General features: G+C 39.8%; 1 protein-coding gene across 1 annotated transcript in view; it reads left to right on the top strand.

Annotated features, from left to right (window-relative positions):
• Window positions 1–12,331, top strand: part of CCDC175 (coiled-coil domain containing 175) — an 80,120-nt gene extending 67,789 nt beyond the window's left edge. Inside the window, 7 exon segments of the mRNA XM_036916636.2 lie at window positions 1,800–1,938; window positions 5,689–5,768; window positions 6,757–6,909; window positions 9,473–9,575; window positions 10,768–10,811; window positions 12,162–12,276; window positions 12,279–12,331. Of these exon segments, the coding sequence (XP_036772531.2) occupies window positions 1,800–1,938; window positions 5,689–5,768; window positions 6,757–6,909; window positions 9,473–9,575; window positions 10,768–10,811; window positions 12,162–12,276; window positions 12,279–12,331 (687 nt within the window).
• The last annotated feature ends 5,820 nt before the right edge of the window (window positions 12,332–18,151 follow it).

The raw sequence follows: 18,151 nt of genomic DNA on the forward strand, positions 1-18,151 counted from the left end.
CTAAGCCAGGGAGGCTGGCACACCCACCCGCAGGTGCTCTCTTTCTCTTGCATTTGAGTTAATGGTCACTTCACTGGGGTCGAAGGACACTAGCCTCTGGTTGGCTTTGTTGAGGGCGCCTCCCACTGGGGAAGCACTCCTGGCATTGCTCTGCAGGCACTTGGGCTTTCCTTCAAACTGTGTGTAATGCAGCTTGGATAAAATAAAAACTAAGAAACAAAAGGTTTTAAGAGTGCACTGGGTCAAGTATGGCCCATTCAAATCTTCGAAGTCTGAGTATCTAGTTGAGAGGACTCTCTGACGTGGTCATTATTGAAGAGAGATGTTTATTTTTCTTGCCTGGTACAAGCCAGAGGAAAAGTGCCCAGGGCTGGAAGAGCAGCTCTCCCATCCTCAGCATGAGGCCAACCTGTGTGGGTCCAAGTGCAGCTTCTGTTCTCACCCTCTTCCTGCCAGGGGAAGGAGGAAAGGCCGCAGGGGCACAGGCCCCTTCCTGCTGCAGGGGCAGGACCCAGCAGTGGCACATGCCACTTCTCACCAACTCGGTGGTCACATCCCTCTGCAGAGGAAGCTGGGAAGTCACCCTAGCTGGCAGGCAGATGCTCAGGGAAAACCCAGGAGTCCTGATATTGAAGGACAGGAGAATGGATAGTCAAGTCAGCTGGCTGGCTCTGCCTTCATCACCATTTTAAACGCATCTTGACTTTCTTAGAGAGGTCCGACTGTTATTCCACTTGAGACTAAATAAAACCTGAGTTTGAATAATTAACCAGACATCCTCATGTTTTGTTGTGGAACCTTTTTATCCATTTACTATAGCATTATATCCAATTATTTCTGCCTCCGCCCCATTTCTTAAATCCACATTTCCTAGAACTTGTGTGTATTCTGTTCTGTTGCCTCTTTTTTCGTAAAATATGATCAAAAGAAGTTTTCTTAAATACGTTTTTGAGGCACATATAGTAACACTGATACAATCATGGCCGTAGAGCTATAGAACTAAAAGCGTCTCCGGGCAGCCAGCTGAGTCTCATCTGCTTACTTTCGAGCTTGCCAGAGAGTGAGTCAGGCAGAAATATTTTTTAAATATCTACTATGCACCAGATACTTTTGTATGCACCTCAGGAGGAGAGGAGACTAAGACAGAACTCTCAGCCTCACAGTGTCCCGTCCCGCGGGACTATCAACGAGGGCCAAAACGAGAAACCTGCAGAAATGAAACAAGCAAGGGACACAAAGCACGACCAGCAAGACAGGATGTCTGATCAAGCTGGCACAGTTTATTGTTTGCAGGCTCAATTTATACAGGCTAGCAAGGAAGGGGTGGGTCAGAAGATTATTGGACCTTAGGTGGCGCCGGCGGGAAGGTGTAGAGGGGTGATTGGGCCTTGGCTGGCACTGGCGGGAGCAGAGGACCCGGAAGAGAAGTGGGGAGTTCGCCGTTTTGTGGGCGGAGGCCCTAGGGAGGGAGGTTTTAAGGGTGCGGCCTTCTCCTGGGGCAGAGGATGTTCCTGAGAAGCAGGGTGTTGGCAGGGTTAGAAGGCCAGTGGAAAGAACAGAGGAGGAAATGTTGCTTAGCAATCTGACTGCAAGATCTATATTGATTTGGCTAGGAGAGCAGCTTTGCTTTTTCTAGGATACTGCAGAAATGATTGCTGTTGTCTTAACTTACATAACTGGCATTGCTTAAAGTCCATAGGCTCGCTCCCAACATCACAGAACTTGTATTCTACTCTAGCATGTTAAGTGTGTAAATTCTCCCAAATCATACCTCACAATTAACTTTGCTTTCTTTAAAGCAAACATTTGTTAACAAAATGGAGAGTATCAAAGTAAAGGAAGAGGAACTTGTTGAGTGTCTTCTGCAGCTTCAGGCAACAGAAGGAGAGTACACAAACAAAAACAGAAAATTTGAAGAGCTCCAGGCTGTTCTTGCAGGTACATACAAAGCACTTAGTAATTGACCTCAAACCCAGGTGAGGACTTCACTGTTCTCTTCTATCACAGGCTGGTTACCAACGGTGAAAGTCTCCCACCTTTTCCCATCACCTTTAACTCTCTCTGGTTTTTGCCTCATCTACTAACTTCCTTTACTCCACACCACAGTCTTAGTACTGCTCTTGTCAGTTTTTTCCTTTCCTCTTTAAAAGACTGTTTAAAATTAAGAATTAGTAGCAATTATATTATGTGGTTTCTCTCCGTATGTGATAATAGTAGAACCAACTCCTTTATCTGCTACCATGTGGAGAATTTATTCTGTTTCTTAACATGAATTTGCAAATTATGTCTTGTTTCCAGCTATGACTTTACCATTTATAAAGAAGGTATTCCTCAGATTTTTTTTCTAGCCTACCCTGAAAGCAGAGATAGAGAAGAGTTTGTGTCAAGTCTTGGGGCTTCTTAGACACTATGAAATGTGTCCACAAGTATGTATATTTTGCATTCTATTACAAAGCACATCCATGTGTGTGTTTAATTAAAAAACAATGATATTTTCCACAAAAATTGGATGTGGTCATCTAGCCTGCACCCAAAAGTTCACAGACCCAGAAGCATCCCTGGAGGTATGAGTGTCGTCTTGAACTTGGCGGGTAGAGGATCATTATCCAAGGAGGCCCTAAAGTTTGTTAAGCTGGGCAGCTTCCAGAACTTATGTCTTATAGATGATGAAGTGCCATGGGAATCAAAAGGCCAGGACCACAGTTATAGAAAGGACTGAACAGGAGCAAAAACCGGTGTGGGAGTGATTAGCTGGCAAAGACAAATATGAGGATAGGAATTAAAATAGCCTTCATTTCAATGGGACTGTCACATGGGAACCCAGTATGTTCAAATGTGAAGTAAATATTCAAAAGTGAATACCGGGAAACTGCCATGGTACCTGGGTAATTTGGTCTGTTTCCCATGCCTCAGTTGATTTTCCACTTCTTGTCAGGTTTTTCATGAAGTTAACTCCAGTGGATCTTCTTGGTCTTTTCTTTTTTTTATCAAGAAATCCTATGCAGGTGAAAGTAAGCTATATATTGCAAGTACTAGTTATCTTAAGGCAAATAAAAGAGAAAATACTGAAACGAGTAGAGATGGGGGAAGAAAAGAGGAAGGAAGGAAAGGGGACATAAAAGCAATGTGCTTCAGAGCGTAACAAAACATACTTCACCTGCCAGCAGTGAGACTTACGGTAGAATATAAGGGCTCACTACACGCAAAGAATAGTGTTGTGACTTTTGGTTACCTGTGATGGATGAAACATGGGCTTCTATCTTTGCTCCCTAATGCAACTTCACAAAAATGTGTGTAAAACATTGAAAAAAGTTATAAACACACAAATACAAAAAGACTGACAGAGAAAGCATTAGAAGACAATAAATCCCAACAAATTTTTGCAAGGTGTCATGGAAGAGAACTATTAGAAAGAGAAACATGAATAGCAAGTGTCTGTAGAGAAGCACACCATGGAAGCAAGTTTTCTCCCTGGGACTGGGGAAGTCTTGGGCACTGGAGGTCATGAGGCCGAAGACTGACGGAAAGTCTTTGTAATGAGCAGTTAGACCTCCAGCTCAAATGCACCTTCTGTGCAGCTGAGTAACTATTCCTGTCCAATGCTGGCAGAGAAATCAGACCAGAGGGCTCTAAGCTGCAGGATATCATATAGAACTGAAGGCAAAAGTGCCGTACTGAGACCTACTTCCACCACTCAGCTTGATGAAGGCTACTCGCCAGGTGTGTTATGATCCTTCTGCAATTCTTTCTCTACCCTGAAGGAGATGGTTGGATTCTTCTCTATGGAAACTGAACAGTGTCAGAAAAAGTCCCACAGACTCCAACACTGAAGCGTCCTCCAGCAAAATGGTGGTCCCTTCCTGATCACTGTACAGTGAAGCCCACCCAGGAACCAAACCTGTTAGTGCTCTCAAATCAGAATAGACAGTCAAAGACCACCAGCATCTTCAGGGAAAGCTCCAGTGTGAAGGACAGAAACTAGAGCAGACAGAAAAATAGAACTTGATGGAAACATACACAACACCAAGGACATAAGAATGCTTTTAAAGATATATTCTTAGAGAATACATATTCTTTCTATATTATTACATATCATGTACATATATGTTCTCTATATAGTGTAGAAAATAGTCTCTCAATATTAACAAGAATATATTTTGAAGGTGTTAAAGAAGATAACTGCATTTATGAAAAAAAGAACAAGGCGCTTAAAAGAAAGAATAAAGAACAAGAAAGAATTCTTAGAAATGAAAGATATAATAACTAAAAATATAAATATTCAATAGGAAGACTGTAAGAAAAATTAGGGAAAACTCTCCAAAAATAGAACAAAAAATAAGGAGACGAGGAACAGGATAAAAGATACGAAAATTAGAAGACTGTTCTGAGATGTTGAAGATCTAACTAACAGGAAGGTCAGAAAAGGAGGACAGAAAAAAATGGAAAGGATAAAGTTACCAAAGAAATAATACAAAAATACATTTCTCAGAATTGGAGAATTGAGGTTCCTATTTGAAAGGGCCAATCAAATTCCCAGAACACAACACAACACAAGAAAGAAAAGACACCAAGTCCCATCACTGTGGGATTTCATGAGAAAGAAGAGAAAGAGAAGATCCTAAAGGCTTCTATAGGGAAAAAGCAGACCTCACACAAAAGATCAGGAATCAGAATGGTTTCACACTTAACTGCAACACTGTACTACAGGTTAGAAGAGAATGCCTTCAAATTGTGAGATAAAATAATTTCCAACATTAGACACCCATCCAAACTACCAGCCAAGTAAAAAAATATAGAGATGTATTTAGACGTAAGAACTCAAAATGTCCCAATTACTCTATCTCTGGAAGCTAGTACAAAATTTGCCTCAACAAACAGAGGGAATAAATCAAGAAAAAGAAGTGGGTATGGATTCAGTAAATGGAAGGTCCAACATAAGAGAGATGCAAAGGAAGGACCAAGAGGTCAGCTGTGCAACAGGCCTAAAAGAAACTTAGTACAAAGGCAGCAGGGGAGGACAGAGGAATGGCAGCGATAGATGACTTAATGGTATTTGACCACATTGGAAGTAACATTCAGAAAGATTTTATAGTTCTGGTTTAGATTTTTATATGAATTAATTATATGTACAAGGAAAGCTAGGCAATTTAAAAATAGGCAATTTTGAACCCCCAGGAAAACAAAAAATTATGTGAGAGGAAATATAATACTGCACTATTTGTCTCATCAGTGAATAGTATTTGCATTGTCATAATGATCTAAACAGTTAAAATTCACTTAAACAAAAACTGTGACTTTATGGGGAGGTTACTGGGAAGAAATGCGGAGGGTGTGGGTGCAGGAGGTAGAGATGGGAATAAGCATGCCATGTCCTTCTGTGCTATACTAGGAAGTAAGCAGAAAATGTCTTAACATGACAAATCAAGAAATCACCATCAGAGCATTTTTTAAGAAAATTTTTTTTAAGGAAATGGAAAAAGATAAAGTTAAAATGAATTAAAAATCGTTTATTCTGAGGAGTCAAATGCAGGGGTGGACAAAGCACTAAGGAGCACCTTCTGGTTTTTGTTATAAGCCTTATAATACTATTTGACTTTTAAAACCAGGCATATGTCTGATTTTGATTAATGGTTTTTAAACTAAAGAACATTGCTGGTAGTTATTTTCTCTCTCTCTTTTTTTTTATAGCACAAAAGCAGGAGCAGAATTTACTGAATGATTACATTTTTCAATTGACAAGAGACTTTTCAAGATACTTAAACAATGTGGTAAAAAGTCAATGTGTTTATTCTTCTTTCTTTTATTGGAATACTGGTAGATACATACTTATTGTGTGTGTAGATCTATATGTACATATACATATATACACATATACATAGAGTCTAGAAGCAACTAACATGTAACCATGAGAAAATCGTTGAGGGGCCTCTGTTTCCTTATTTGTAAGGTAGACACTGGGTTATGCTTTCTAAGGTTCTTTTCATATCTCTTATTCTGGTAAATTTCTATGAAGACAAGGATAAGTGGGTAGTTGTTGTGGGGGAGGGGAGGGAGTGGCTGACAAGGAAGCAGGTTAAGAGATGTTACTCCCTTCTTTAAAATTCATAATCAACAGTTAATGATAAACATATGTAGGTAGAGTTGGTTAATTAAAAATGGAAATATTCTACTCTTTGAGATTCATTGATATCAAAAGTAGCTTTTAACACATTATGGGTGTTGAAAATATGAAGAGGAAAATTCTAAATAAGTATACTATATGTACAATTCTACCTTCTTAATAAGATGCTACTAGTAGTGATTATACAATGAATAAAGATTATGTAATTTATAACAGTATAATAACTAAGAACTGAATAGAGAATTCAGTAGAGAATTATGAAAAATCCATAAAATTATATTATTCTTCCTTCAGGATATATTACATCCTCCCTGAAAAAGCCTCAATAAATTGTGTGCTCCCTCCCCATTTTTGCTGGACAATTGTTCATTGGTCAAAATATATTCTATTTTGTGAAGTTGTCTCAACAACTTAACTAGGGGCCCATGGACTGACTTCCCTGAGTCCATGAATAAATTTCCATGAAATGGCTTTGGAATTTAATATAAATTTTTTCTAAGGGACAGTATCCATAGCTTCTGCTGATAGTTCAGGAATTAATTAGAGCCCCTCCCTGAATGTGGTCCAGGCTATCTAACACACTCATATCCTGCTTTTTGAACTGTGAGATAATTGTGGGTTTTATGTTTGAGCAGGATAAAATGAAGCAAGAATTAAAACAATTACGAAATCAGGAAAGCTATAAAATCAAAACTCATTTTGAAATTCTAAAGAACTTAGAAAATGAAATCTATGTCCACGACCTAGAAGTAGACGTTTTGCTCCTGGAAAATAAGAGATTAAAAGAAGTAAGTTGAAGTACGCTTGACTTTGCACAATTTGATTGCCTAGACCTGTACTAGTTACTATGAAAAGAAGAGAACAGCTCTCAAAGCTTTTTAAATGAAGCTTGAAGTACATACAGCCAAGTGTCCAAATCCTAAGTATGCAGCTTAATGAACACACCTGGATACCCTGCACCCAGATCAAGAAACAAAGCATTAACAGTGTCCAGACATCCTGTGTCCCTTCCCATCCCTCACCTGCCACAAGGGCAGCACTGTACTGAGTTTTAACACCATAGACTAGTTTTGCCTGTTTGTAAACATATGTTATTATGACACAGTATGCACTCTTTTGTTCAATCCTGTGTTTGTGAAGTTCATCCTTACTGTTGAATACAGTTATGGTTCGTTCATTCTTAGTTCTGTGTAGTATTCCATTGTAGGACTACCCTAAATTTATTATACATTCTACTGTTGATGGGGGTTTAGAGAGTTCCTAATTTGTGCTACCACCAATAGTGTTGCTGTGAACATCCTAGTGCATGTTTTCTGGTGAATTTGGGTATACATCTCATGTGGAATCGCAGAGCCATAAGGATGCATATCGTCCACTTTAGTGCCCTGTGGCAGTTTCCTAAAGAAGTTGCAATGATTGCCACTCCCAGCAGTAAGTAGTGTATGAGAGTGCCAGTTGTTCTATTCGCACCCAAACTTGGTCTTTTTCAATTTAACCATTCTGTAGGGTGTGTAGTGGTATGTGATTGGGGTTTTAATTTGCATTTTATTGGTGATTAATGAAGCACCTATTCATGTGTTGTTGACTGCTTGTATATTCTCTTTGTAAAGTGCCTGTTCAAGTCTTCTGCCCGCTTTTAAAATTAGATTGTCCATCTTTTTGGTAGCGATTGTATCATTGTTTTCAGTAAGCCATATTGACGTCAAGGTCAGGATCTGTATCAGTCTATCCCAAGTGTTTTGCACAGCGTCTCACATGTAAGAGGGGTTTGATCCCATTTGATACTCACAATAACCTTACAACATGGTTAATATATTATGCCCCTCTTATAGTTGAGGAAACTGAAGCTCTACATTATTAAAGAACTTTTAATAGCTAGAAAGGTAAAAATAGTACAGCAATAAGACTCTAAGTAAGGGGAAAATCCCTTTATGTCTCTATGCAGTTTTTTTCATCAGTTAAGTGTTTCCCACCAATAACATGTGTTTTTCAGTAGAATTAAAATATTTTAGGAGGTACTAAGGTACTCTGAAAACAGAGATGTACTCCACAGAGCCCAGCCTCCATCATCAACACCCCGCACACATGCAGCACACTTTCCTTCCGGCCCTTGAAGCAAACTGGTAAGGGACTTCATCCACCCACGGGAATATGTCACTAGACTGTATTCCCATCATGATGATGTAGATCATTTACTAAAATAATAGGAATTTTGTGTTGCTATTTCGGCAATGGATGAGCAGTTGGGGAGACATTCTAAAGTTCTGCATTTTGATTCAGTGTCTATTTACCTGATGACCCTGTGCTCTTATCTTATTCATGCAACACTCTATGCTCTGCTAATTACATCTCTTCACTCAGCACACACTTGAAGCACCCCTGAGTCCCAAGCCCTGGGGAAGGTGCAGCAAAAACAGAGACGAGCAACACACTGCCCCACATCCTTAGGAAGCTCACAGTTTAGCTGAGGAGAAGGGCAAATAAATGAATCATTACAATTCAGTGTGTTAAGAAGTTTGAGAGTTATGGGAGGTGAGCTGAACTGGGTAAGTTCTACAAATAGTGATCTACATTCAAAGAGGGGCAGTTATGATGACTCGGATGTGGCCCGGATGGCTTCTACTTCGGGTTACAGCAAAAGCTGCTAACGAGTCATGCGAGGAGTGTCACAAGCAAGCTTGCATGAGCTCATAAATAGTTCCATGTCCACTCCGTCTATGGTACTGATGCTATTTCTAAGATTTTATCTGTAGTTTGACTATTTCTTTCTCAAAATTGGACCAGTGCCAAGTTTACAACCCAACACATGCTTTCAGAGTTCCCAGAGACTTTAGAGTTCCTGAGAATTGGGGGGACAGACCAGAAAGCCACGACTTTAATACCCAAACTACTACTTCCCCATCACTCTAACCAATGGAACATCTGACTTAACGTGAGAGCTCCGTGGGGTCTCCTGACGCAGCGCTCCGCTCAGGGCCCGGCTGAGCTCCTCTAGTCGGGCGGCATCGCCACCTATGACATTTACTACACACACATTTTGCATAAGGAACACTCTTTTCTTTTGTGTACCCGGTGCCGTAAGGCAGAATGCCTTTTAGTTTCTTTTGTGGCCAAAAATATTCAGAATGCCGTATTTGTTGGGGTACTGAAAGGCTTCCTCGGGAGCAGGGTCCTTTATCTTCCTCACCGGAATGTAAGCTTGACAAGGACTCTGTTCCCCATTGTTACCTTTTCACCTAGGCAATCAGTGACACAGAGGAGGAGTCAATCCAATGTTTGTGAATGACTGCATGCCCAATTAATCTCTAGTAACTAAACTGTCTAATGCAATCACATGCCTTTAACTTCCAGTGTATAGCGCACATGAAGGAAAACATAGAGCAATACAAAAAGGGGCAAGAAACCCTCAAGCATGCCTCAAGTAACCTGACTTGGCAAGTGGTAGATCAGCAGAGTAAGTAATGTGTCATGGGTTTTTGTTTTCTTTTGTTTAAATCAGTTTTATTGATTTGCATACAATAAAATGCACCCATCCTAAGTCCAACGAGTTATGACACATGAAAACCACTGTAACCACTGCCACCATAAGCAAGATAAGGAACATTTTCACCCCTGAAAAACTCCCCTGGTGTCCCTTTGTAGTTGATTTCCCACCCTTTCTCCAGTTCCTGGAAACCATCGATCTGCTTTCTGTCACTAAGAATTAGATATAAATAGAATATGCAGACTTTTGTACCTGGCTTTGTACTGGCTCCTTTCACTCAGCAAACTGTTAAGATGCCCTCGTGTTGTTGCCGGCATCACTGTTGACTTGCCCCTCTCTGTAGCAGAATGACTGTACTCCATTATATGGGCACACCATCTTTTGTTTATACATTCATGTGCTGAAGGACATTTGGATTGTTTCCAGTTTGGGGTTGCTATTTGCTTACACGTGCTTTCACAAATTGTGAAACTGGGTGCAAGTTAGCAGGTGTCCTGTCCCTGTGAAGTTACCCAGATACACTTAATTTCCCCAGCAGCGATGTGTGACAACACGTGCCCAGTAGCGCCAGGCGGGGAACTCGCTGGAGCCTGGGCGTCCAGGGTGACTGAAGGGGGTCGGCCATGTAGGCATGCAGCGCCTGTGTGACCGATGTCAGCTACTCTAGCATCTCCTGAGATGCACAGACGCTATTTCTCTCCTTTATGCTGTTAATATGGTAAATAACATTGATTTTTTAATGTTACACAAATTTCCCATTCCTGGGGTAAAACTCACCTGTTCAGAAGATATCATTGTTTTTATATATTGTTGGATTTGACTTGCTAATCTTTGTAAAGATTTTTGTGTCTGTGTGAAGGACAGCCTCTGGCCTAGGAAGTGCCTCCAGTAGAAAGCCGCATGGTGGTGGGGCTCCCCTCAGGCGGGCCTTTCTTTCAGTCCTGTGCTGCCCATTCCCCAGCATCTGAAAACTGGATCTTAAAAAATATATAATTGTTTAATACATTTTGTCCCATTTTCACCTTGTTTACAATGGGAGGGAAAGTCTGATTCAGTTATTCTGTCATTTATAAATTGTCAGATAAAACAAATAGCATAACTTTTATAAAAATGCCCAAATTAGAAAAAAGTAACCCTTGCATTTGAAAAATCTTCATTTTAGCACAATATTTGGATTTATGGGCTGAATTTAAGAAGACAGTTAAGGTGAGTCTTTTTGTGTTTCCTCTATAAGTATCAAGTGTCTAAAAATATTTGCCTACTTAATAAGTGTGTGTGTGTGTGCGCGCGTGCACATGCATAAGATTAGAGGTCAGGACTGTAGGGGAGTGACAGAGCTAGTGTGACTATCATATCCTAAAATGTGTTTTCAGTGCTAGTAAAAAACAAAACTCAATTGAGTTCTAGATCCTGAGTTTAGATCCTAAAACCAGTTAAGGATCTTAGTGTTTGATTCATGATTTGGGCAGTGTCCAAGTTAGCAGATAGAAAGGCACTCGGAAGAGCTGTACACCATGGAAGACCCATAGGCAGAGGAGAGTGGGAACAAGGAAGTTATACTTGGTGTAAAAGCAGATTGGTTATTACAGGGTTACTCTTCTTTAAGGGATGGCCGGGGCCCGGGAGGCAGTTTAACTAGGCTACCTAACAGGAGCTGATAAGGCAATTTCTGATTGACTGGTTTAAGATCCCATTTCTGAAAGAGCCAAGGATTAAGGAAGTTAATTCTGAGTTTAATTCAGGTGATGTGAGACTTAGCATAAGTTACTCCATTTTGGGCCTGTTGTCTTATTTTTATCAGTGCCAAATGTCACTATAAAACCTTAATCCTTTGGGAAACCGTCTTCCCACTCTACTGTTTCAGCTAAAGTGGGAATGACATTTAATTTAATTTTTTGCAAGTGCAAATTGAACACCTATTGTTTTGGGACAAAGTGGTCAGATCTGAACTCTGCTATGCTCCATGTTACTGGCTGTGCAACATCTCCATCCCTCCCTCCTTTGGAGGCAGGTAGGCTGGAGCTTAAATCCTGGCTCTGCCACTTTTGAAGTATTTAAAATTTGCATTGTTTAACTCTTAAAACACTGGATAAAAGAAGCCTCAGTAATGCCCTTTTCAGATGAAGCCACTGAGGCTGAGAGGGTTTAAGTAACTTTCCCAAGCAGCTAATGAACTTGTGGGGAGTTAAAACTCACATCTAGCGTGATTCCAAAATTCTTGCTCTTACCCTGTGAACCATGTTGAACCACCTCTGCAATTCTGTGCTGCTCTGAAAGTGAGCTGGCTGTTACACCACCACCTCCACCACTGTCCTACCCAGTTAAAAATTTGAGTTCAGTGAGCATTCCATTATATCTTCACATTTTATAATTCATTTTTTCTGAGATCTTTTCCAGAATTTTGTGAATTTTCTGTGTACACATACTTACTTTGCATGGTTTAATACCAATTTTGGATATATATTTTTGCTTTGGACATGATTCACTCAGACAGAATGTGTTTTTACTTAGTTGCAATTTATATTCACACCCCGCCAAAATGTTATTTTTTTAAAGAAATTGGTAGACAGTGGTGATGAGACCTTGAAGGAAATAAAAAATCTAATAGACAAGCTGTATGAAAGAGATGAAAACATTGAGCATATCAGTACTTGGCTACAAGGGAATCTTAAGAGCTGCGTTTTCTCATGGAACAGGAATTGCCAGTGACCTTGGTTGGTAAGTAACATCTCAAGAGCTTTGGGTAACAAAGAACTCCCTGCAATTTCACTGTAGCTGGTGACAGCAAAGAAAGCAAAAAAAAAAAAAAGTGCCAATCAAAGAAGTTAGTGATCCCCAGTAATCCATCGCCAGTAATGTTACACATTCAGCTGAACGCAGATGCTCGTTTGTGGGGGTCACATGTGGTAATGCAGCATGTTGGACAAATCTCCCACCTAAAGTGAGTTTTCTAAGTAACTGAATCTTAACTTCTTTCTGAATTTTTTAAACTCTTATTTTAAATATTTTCCAAGGAAGTCTTTTTAAATCCTATTACACACTTCCTTGTCTTCTTAAACAGAAAATAGTGAACAGCATTTTCCCTTTTCTTCCTAAGCTGAGTTGAACATTTAAAACAGCAACTATTGCCTTTTCTGAAAATCCAGTGAGGCCCTCTGGGGCTTCTGAGATGTTAACACATCTTATATAAAGTGAGTGCCTCACGAACAAGCAGCCCTGTCTCTCCAGAGGAATTATCAATTGCATTCTCAAGCCCTACTCCAATGTCATGTTAGCCAAAAGGGCCACAGAACTCTGTCCAGATTAGGGCTGCGGTGAGAAATGGAAGTGAATCTTTGTGCAGGTATAGCTCAGAGGTCTCAGGGGAATCCCTTGGGACAGTGGGATGGTGGAAGTAGAGAGAGCTGGGAAGAAGGAAAGAGAATAGAGTATAGGGACAGAGTGGTAAATGAAAATAATAACATATGGCAAGAGTACAAATCTATTAGAAGTCATTTAAGTTTAATTTGAAATACTGTGAGCATTAGATCAGTAGTTTTAAAGAGGGGTTGAAGAAAGTAAAATGAAATAAAATAAAAGTAAAATGAAAGAAAGTACTAGGATTAAAAACAGTCCAATAGTTGGTAAAACCAATGTTCTAAGGGTGTTGCCTGACCCAGGAAACATTTTAGCAGCCCATGAGGATTTTGTGCCTACATCTTATCAGCTAAAAATCTGTTTCAGTGGTCCTGCTCAAGCCTGGTGATGCTTATGTGTAAGTGCGTAATGGGGTCCTGGTTGGTCTTGCCTCACTGTGCATTTGCTTTGCAAAGCCAGGCCATCCCCTCCCCAGCAACTGTAGATCAAGCAGAATTTTAAAAGCTAAATCATCTCTAAGTGTCAGCTGCACTATTCTCACATGAGCAAATCTTCCATTTTTGTCTGGAACCTGATGGAATCTTTGCATTAGAGCAAATTTAAATAGACTATATTGAAAAGCTAAGCCCACTGAGGAACTAATCATATTCCTTTTTTTTTCATGCATTTTGAAAGCTGTCTTACTGATAACCTATGGAAAGTAGAGAATTGCAGTGCAGAAATAAAGGAAGACCACCCAAATGAGACCAAGCTCAGCATAAAACCTGGCATAGCAAGGGCATCAGTTATCACCACCTGTTTTCAGCATAGATTCAAGGGCTGCTGTGGGCACAGGGATGACTTCAGGTGCTCTGACTGGAGGCTGTTGGCACAGGGAAGCTGCAGGCAGGCTAACTGGGAGCAGGACATCCCATGTGAGTGATTAGTGAGCATAATTGGCTTTCTCCGGTTGGCCCTGAGTTAGAAGAAGGGTCAAAAGGAGGGAAGCTGGCTGTCACTGACAACGGCCATTCAGGGCTAGCATCAGAAGTCATTGGTGACAGTTCTATTATCATGTGGTCTAGCAATGGTCAATTCAGCCTTTCAACAGGGATTTTAATTTTCACTTCCATTCTTAGTTTAAGTATCATATTCAGAATAGAGTAAGAGTTGCTGTGATTGAAAGCCAACCACATACAAATAAAATATAGTCCAATATCATATGTGCCACTCATTTTTTTTTTATAACCAAAGCAGACCTATAATTACCAGCCATCTCCAGTGAAACCAAGAAAACCAGTTAGGCACCCTAGGCATTTGTGAAAATTTATCTATGATATGATGGATATTGTCCAACTGAACTTGAACAGTTTGAGAGAAATCAGACGAGTTAAAACAACCCATTCCTGGGAACTGTTCACATCCCATATGTTCTTTTAACAGTAGATAGTCTGTAGTTGTAAGATTTTGGAGCGCTACAACTTGCACTTCTCCAAATTCTTGGTTGAGTTCCAACAGTATAGATCCAGTCAAATTTGTTGTTTTACTGTATGCACAGGCCAGCTTAGATATCTCCTTCTTCATTCCCATGGCAAGTCCAGGAACCAGTGGGATGAGTGCATCTACACCTGTAGCAGTGCCTGGATCTTTGTTGAGGTTTTTGGATGATCATCTGGTATGACTCTTCCAGAGAGTGCTGATGTTGGAAGTTCTTCTTCATAACGTATCTTAGTTCATTTTCTGGGTAGCCCACTTAGGCTTTGATCCTCTGTATAAACACAAACAGACCCTTTGCCCACACTTTGATATGCCCTTTATACCATTGTGTAGAACTCATTGGAGGTCACCACACAGGAACTGCTTTTTTTTTTTTTAAGAGAAAGGAATATTATCAGAAAAATGTACCTCCATAGCCGATCATCTGACACCCTTTAAGTTATCAAAATTAAGGATATTTAAAGCATGCATTAATCGTTGATTTACAGTTAGTTTTATCCTTTCAGGGATTAATCCCCCTTTTCTTCCTTTTTTTTTTATCATTAATCTACACTTACATGAAGAATATTATGTTTACTAGGCTCTCCCCTATACCAGGTCACCCCTATAAACCCCTTTACAGTCAATGTCTACCAGCATAGCAAAATGTTGTAGTATCACTACTTGTCTTCTCAGTGTTGTACAGCCCTCCCCTTTCTCCCACGCCCCCCATTATGCATGCTAATCTTAATACCCACCTTCTTCTCCCCCCCCCTTATCCCTCCCTACCCACCCATCCTCCCCAGTCCCTTTCCCTTTGGTACCTGTTAGTCCATTCTTGGGTTCTGTGATTTCACTGCTGTTTTGTTCCTTCAGTTTTTCCTTTGTTCTTATACTCCACAGATGAGTGAAATCATTTGGTATTTCTCTTTCTCTGCTTGGCTTATTTCACTGAGCATAATACCCTCCAGCTCGATCCATGTTACTGCAAATGGTAGGATTTGCCCTCTTCTTATGGCTGAGTAATATTCCATTGTGTATATGTATCACTTCTTCTTTATCCATTCATCTACCGATGGACATTTAGGTTGCTTCCAATTCTTGGCTATTGTAAATAGTGCTGCGATAAACATAGGGGTGCATCTGTCTTTTTCAAACTTGATTGCTGTGTTCTTAGGGTAAATTCCTAGAAGGGGAATTCCTGGGTCAAATGGTAAGTCTATTTTGAGCATTTTGAGGAACCTCCATACTGCTTTCCACAATGGCTGAACTAATTTACATTCCCACCAGCAGTGTAGGAGGGTTCCCCTTTCTCCAAAGCCTTGCCAACATTTGTTGTTGTTTGTCTTTTGGATGGTAGCCATCCTTACTGGTGTGAGGTGATACCTCATTGTAGTTTTAATTTGCATTTCTCTGATAATTAGCGATGTGGAGCATATTTTCATGTGCCTGTTGGCCATCTGTATTTCTTTTTTGGAGAACTGTCAGTTCAGTTCCTCTGCCCATTTTTTAATTGGATTATTTGTTTTTTGTTTGTTGAGGCATGTGAGCTCTTTATATATTTTGGACGTCAAGCCTTTATTGGATCTGTCATTTACAAATATATTCTCCCATACTGTAGGGTTCCTTTTTGTTCTATTGATGGTGTCTTTTGCTGTACAGAAGCTTTTCAGCTTAATATAGTCCCACTTGTTCATTTTTGCTGTTGTTTTCCTTGCCCGGGGAGATATACTCAAGAAGAGGTCACTCATGTTTATGTCTAAGAGGTTTTTGCCTATGTTTTTTTCCAAGAGTTTAATGGTTTCATGACTTACATTCAGGTCTTTGATCCATTTTGAATTTACTTTTGTATATGGGGTTAGACAATGGTCCAGTTTCATTCTCCTATATGCAGCTGTCCAGTTTTGCCAGCACCATCTGTTGAAGAGACTGTCACTTCTCCATTGTATGTCCATGGCTCCTTTATCAAATATTAGTTGACCATATATATTTGGGTTAATGTCTGGAGTCTCTAGTCTGCTCCACTGGTCTGTGGCTCTGTTCTTGTGCCAGTACCAAATTGTCTTGATTACTGTGGCTTTATAGTAGAGGTTGAAGTTGGGGAGTGAGATCCCCCCTGCTTTATTCTTCTTTCTCAGGATTGCTTTGGCTATTCGGGGTCTTTGGTGTTTCCATATGAATTTTTGAATTATTTGTTCCAGTTCATTGAAGAATGTTGCTGGTAATTTGATAGGGATTGCATCAAATCTGTATATTGCTTTGGGCAGGATGGCCATTTTGACGATATTAATTCTTCCTAGCCACGAGCATGGGATGAGTTTCCATTTATTAGTGTCCCCTTTAATTTCTTTTAAGAGTGACTTGTAGTTTTCAGAATATAAGTCTTTCACTTCTTTGGTTAGGTTTATTCCTAGGTATTTTATTCTTTTTGATGCAATTATGAATGGAATTGTTTTCCTGATTTCTCTTTCTATTGGTTCATTGTTAGTGTATAGGAAAGCTACCGATTTCTGTGTAAATTTTGTATCCTGCAACTTTGCTGTATTCCGATATCAGTTCTAGTAGTTTTGGGGTGGAGTCTTTAGGGTTTTTTATGTACAATATCATGTCATCTGCAAATAGTGACAGTTTAACTTCTTCTTTACCAATCTGGATTCCTTGTATTTCTTTGTTTTGTCTGATTGCCGTGGCTAGGACCTCCAGTACTATGTTAAATAACAGTGGGGAGAGTGGGCATCCCTGTCTAGTTCCTGATCTCAGAGGAAAAGCTTTCAGCTTCTCGCTGTTCAGTATGATGTTGTCTGGGGGTTTATGATATATGGCCTTTATTATGTTGAGGTTCTTGCCCTCTATTCCCATTTTGCTGAGAGTTTTTATCATGGATGGATGTTGAATTTTGTCAAATGCTTTTTCAGCATCTATGGAGATGATCATGTGGTTTTTGTCTTTCTTTTTGTTGATGTGGTGGATGATGTTGATGGACTTTCGAATGTTGTACCATCCTTGCATCCCTAGGATGAATCCCACTTGGTCATGGTGTACGATCCTTTTGATGTATCTTTGAAATCGGTTTGCTAATATTTTGTTGAGTATTTTTGCATCTACGTTCATCAGGGATATTGGTCTGTAGTTTTCTTTTTTGGTGGTGTCTTTGCCTGGTTTTTGGTATTAGGGTGATGTTGGCTTCATGGAATGAGTTTGGGAGTATTCCCTCCTCTTCTATTTTTTGGAAAACTTTAAGGAGAATGGGTATTATGTCTTCTCTGTATGTCTGATAAAATTCTGAGGTAAATCCATCTGGCCCGGGGGTTTTGTTTTTGGGTAGTTTTTTGATTACCGCTTCAATTTTGTTGCTGGTAATTGGTCTGTTTAGATTTTCTGTTTCTTTCTGGGTCAGTCTGGGAAGGTTGTATTTTTCTAGGAAGTTGTCCATTTCTCTTAGGTTTCTCAGCTTGTTAGCATATAGGTTTTCATAGTACTCTCTAATAATTCTTTGTATTTCTGTGGGTTCCGTCGTGATTTTTCCTTTCTCGTTTCTGATTCTGTTGATTTGTATTGACTCTCTTTTCCTCTTAATAAGTCTGGCTAGAGGCTTATCTATTTTGTTTATTTTCTCGAAGAACCAGCTCTTGGTTTCATTGATTTTTGCTATTGTTTTATTCTTCTCAATTTTATTTATTTCTTCTCTTCTCTTTATTATGTCCCTCCTTCTGCTGACCTTAGGCCTCATTTGT

The sequence above is a fragment of the Manis pentadactyla genome, chromosome 11, assembly GCF_030020395.1.
Source record: "Manis pentadactyla isolate mManPen7 chromosome 11, mManPen7.hap1, whole genome shotgun sequence".
NCBI classification, from domain to species: domain Eukaryota; kingdom Metazoa; phylum Chordata; class Mammalia; order Pholidota; family Manidae; genus Manis; species Manis pentadactyla.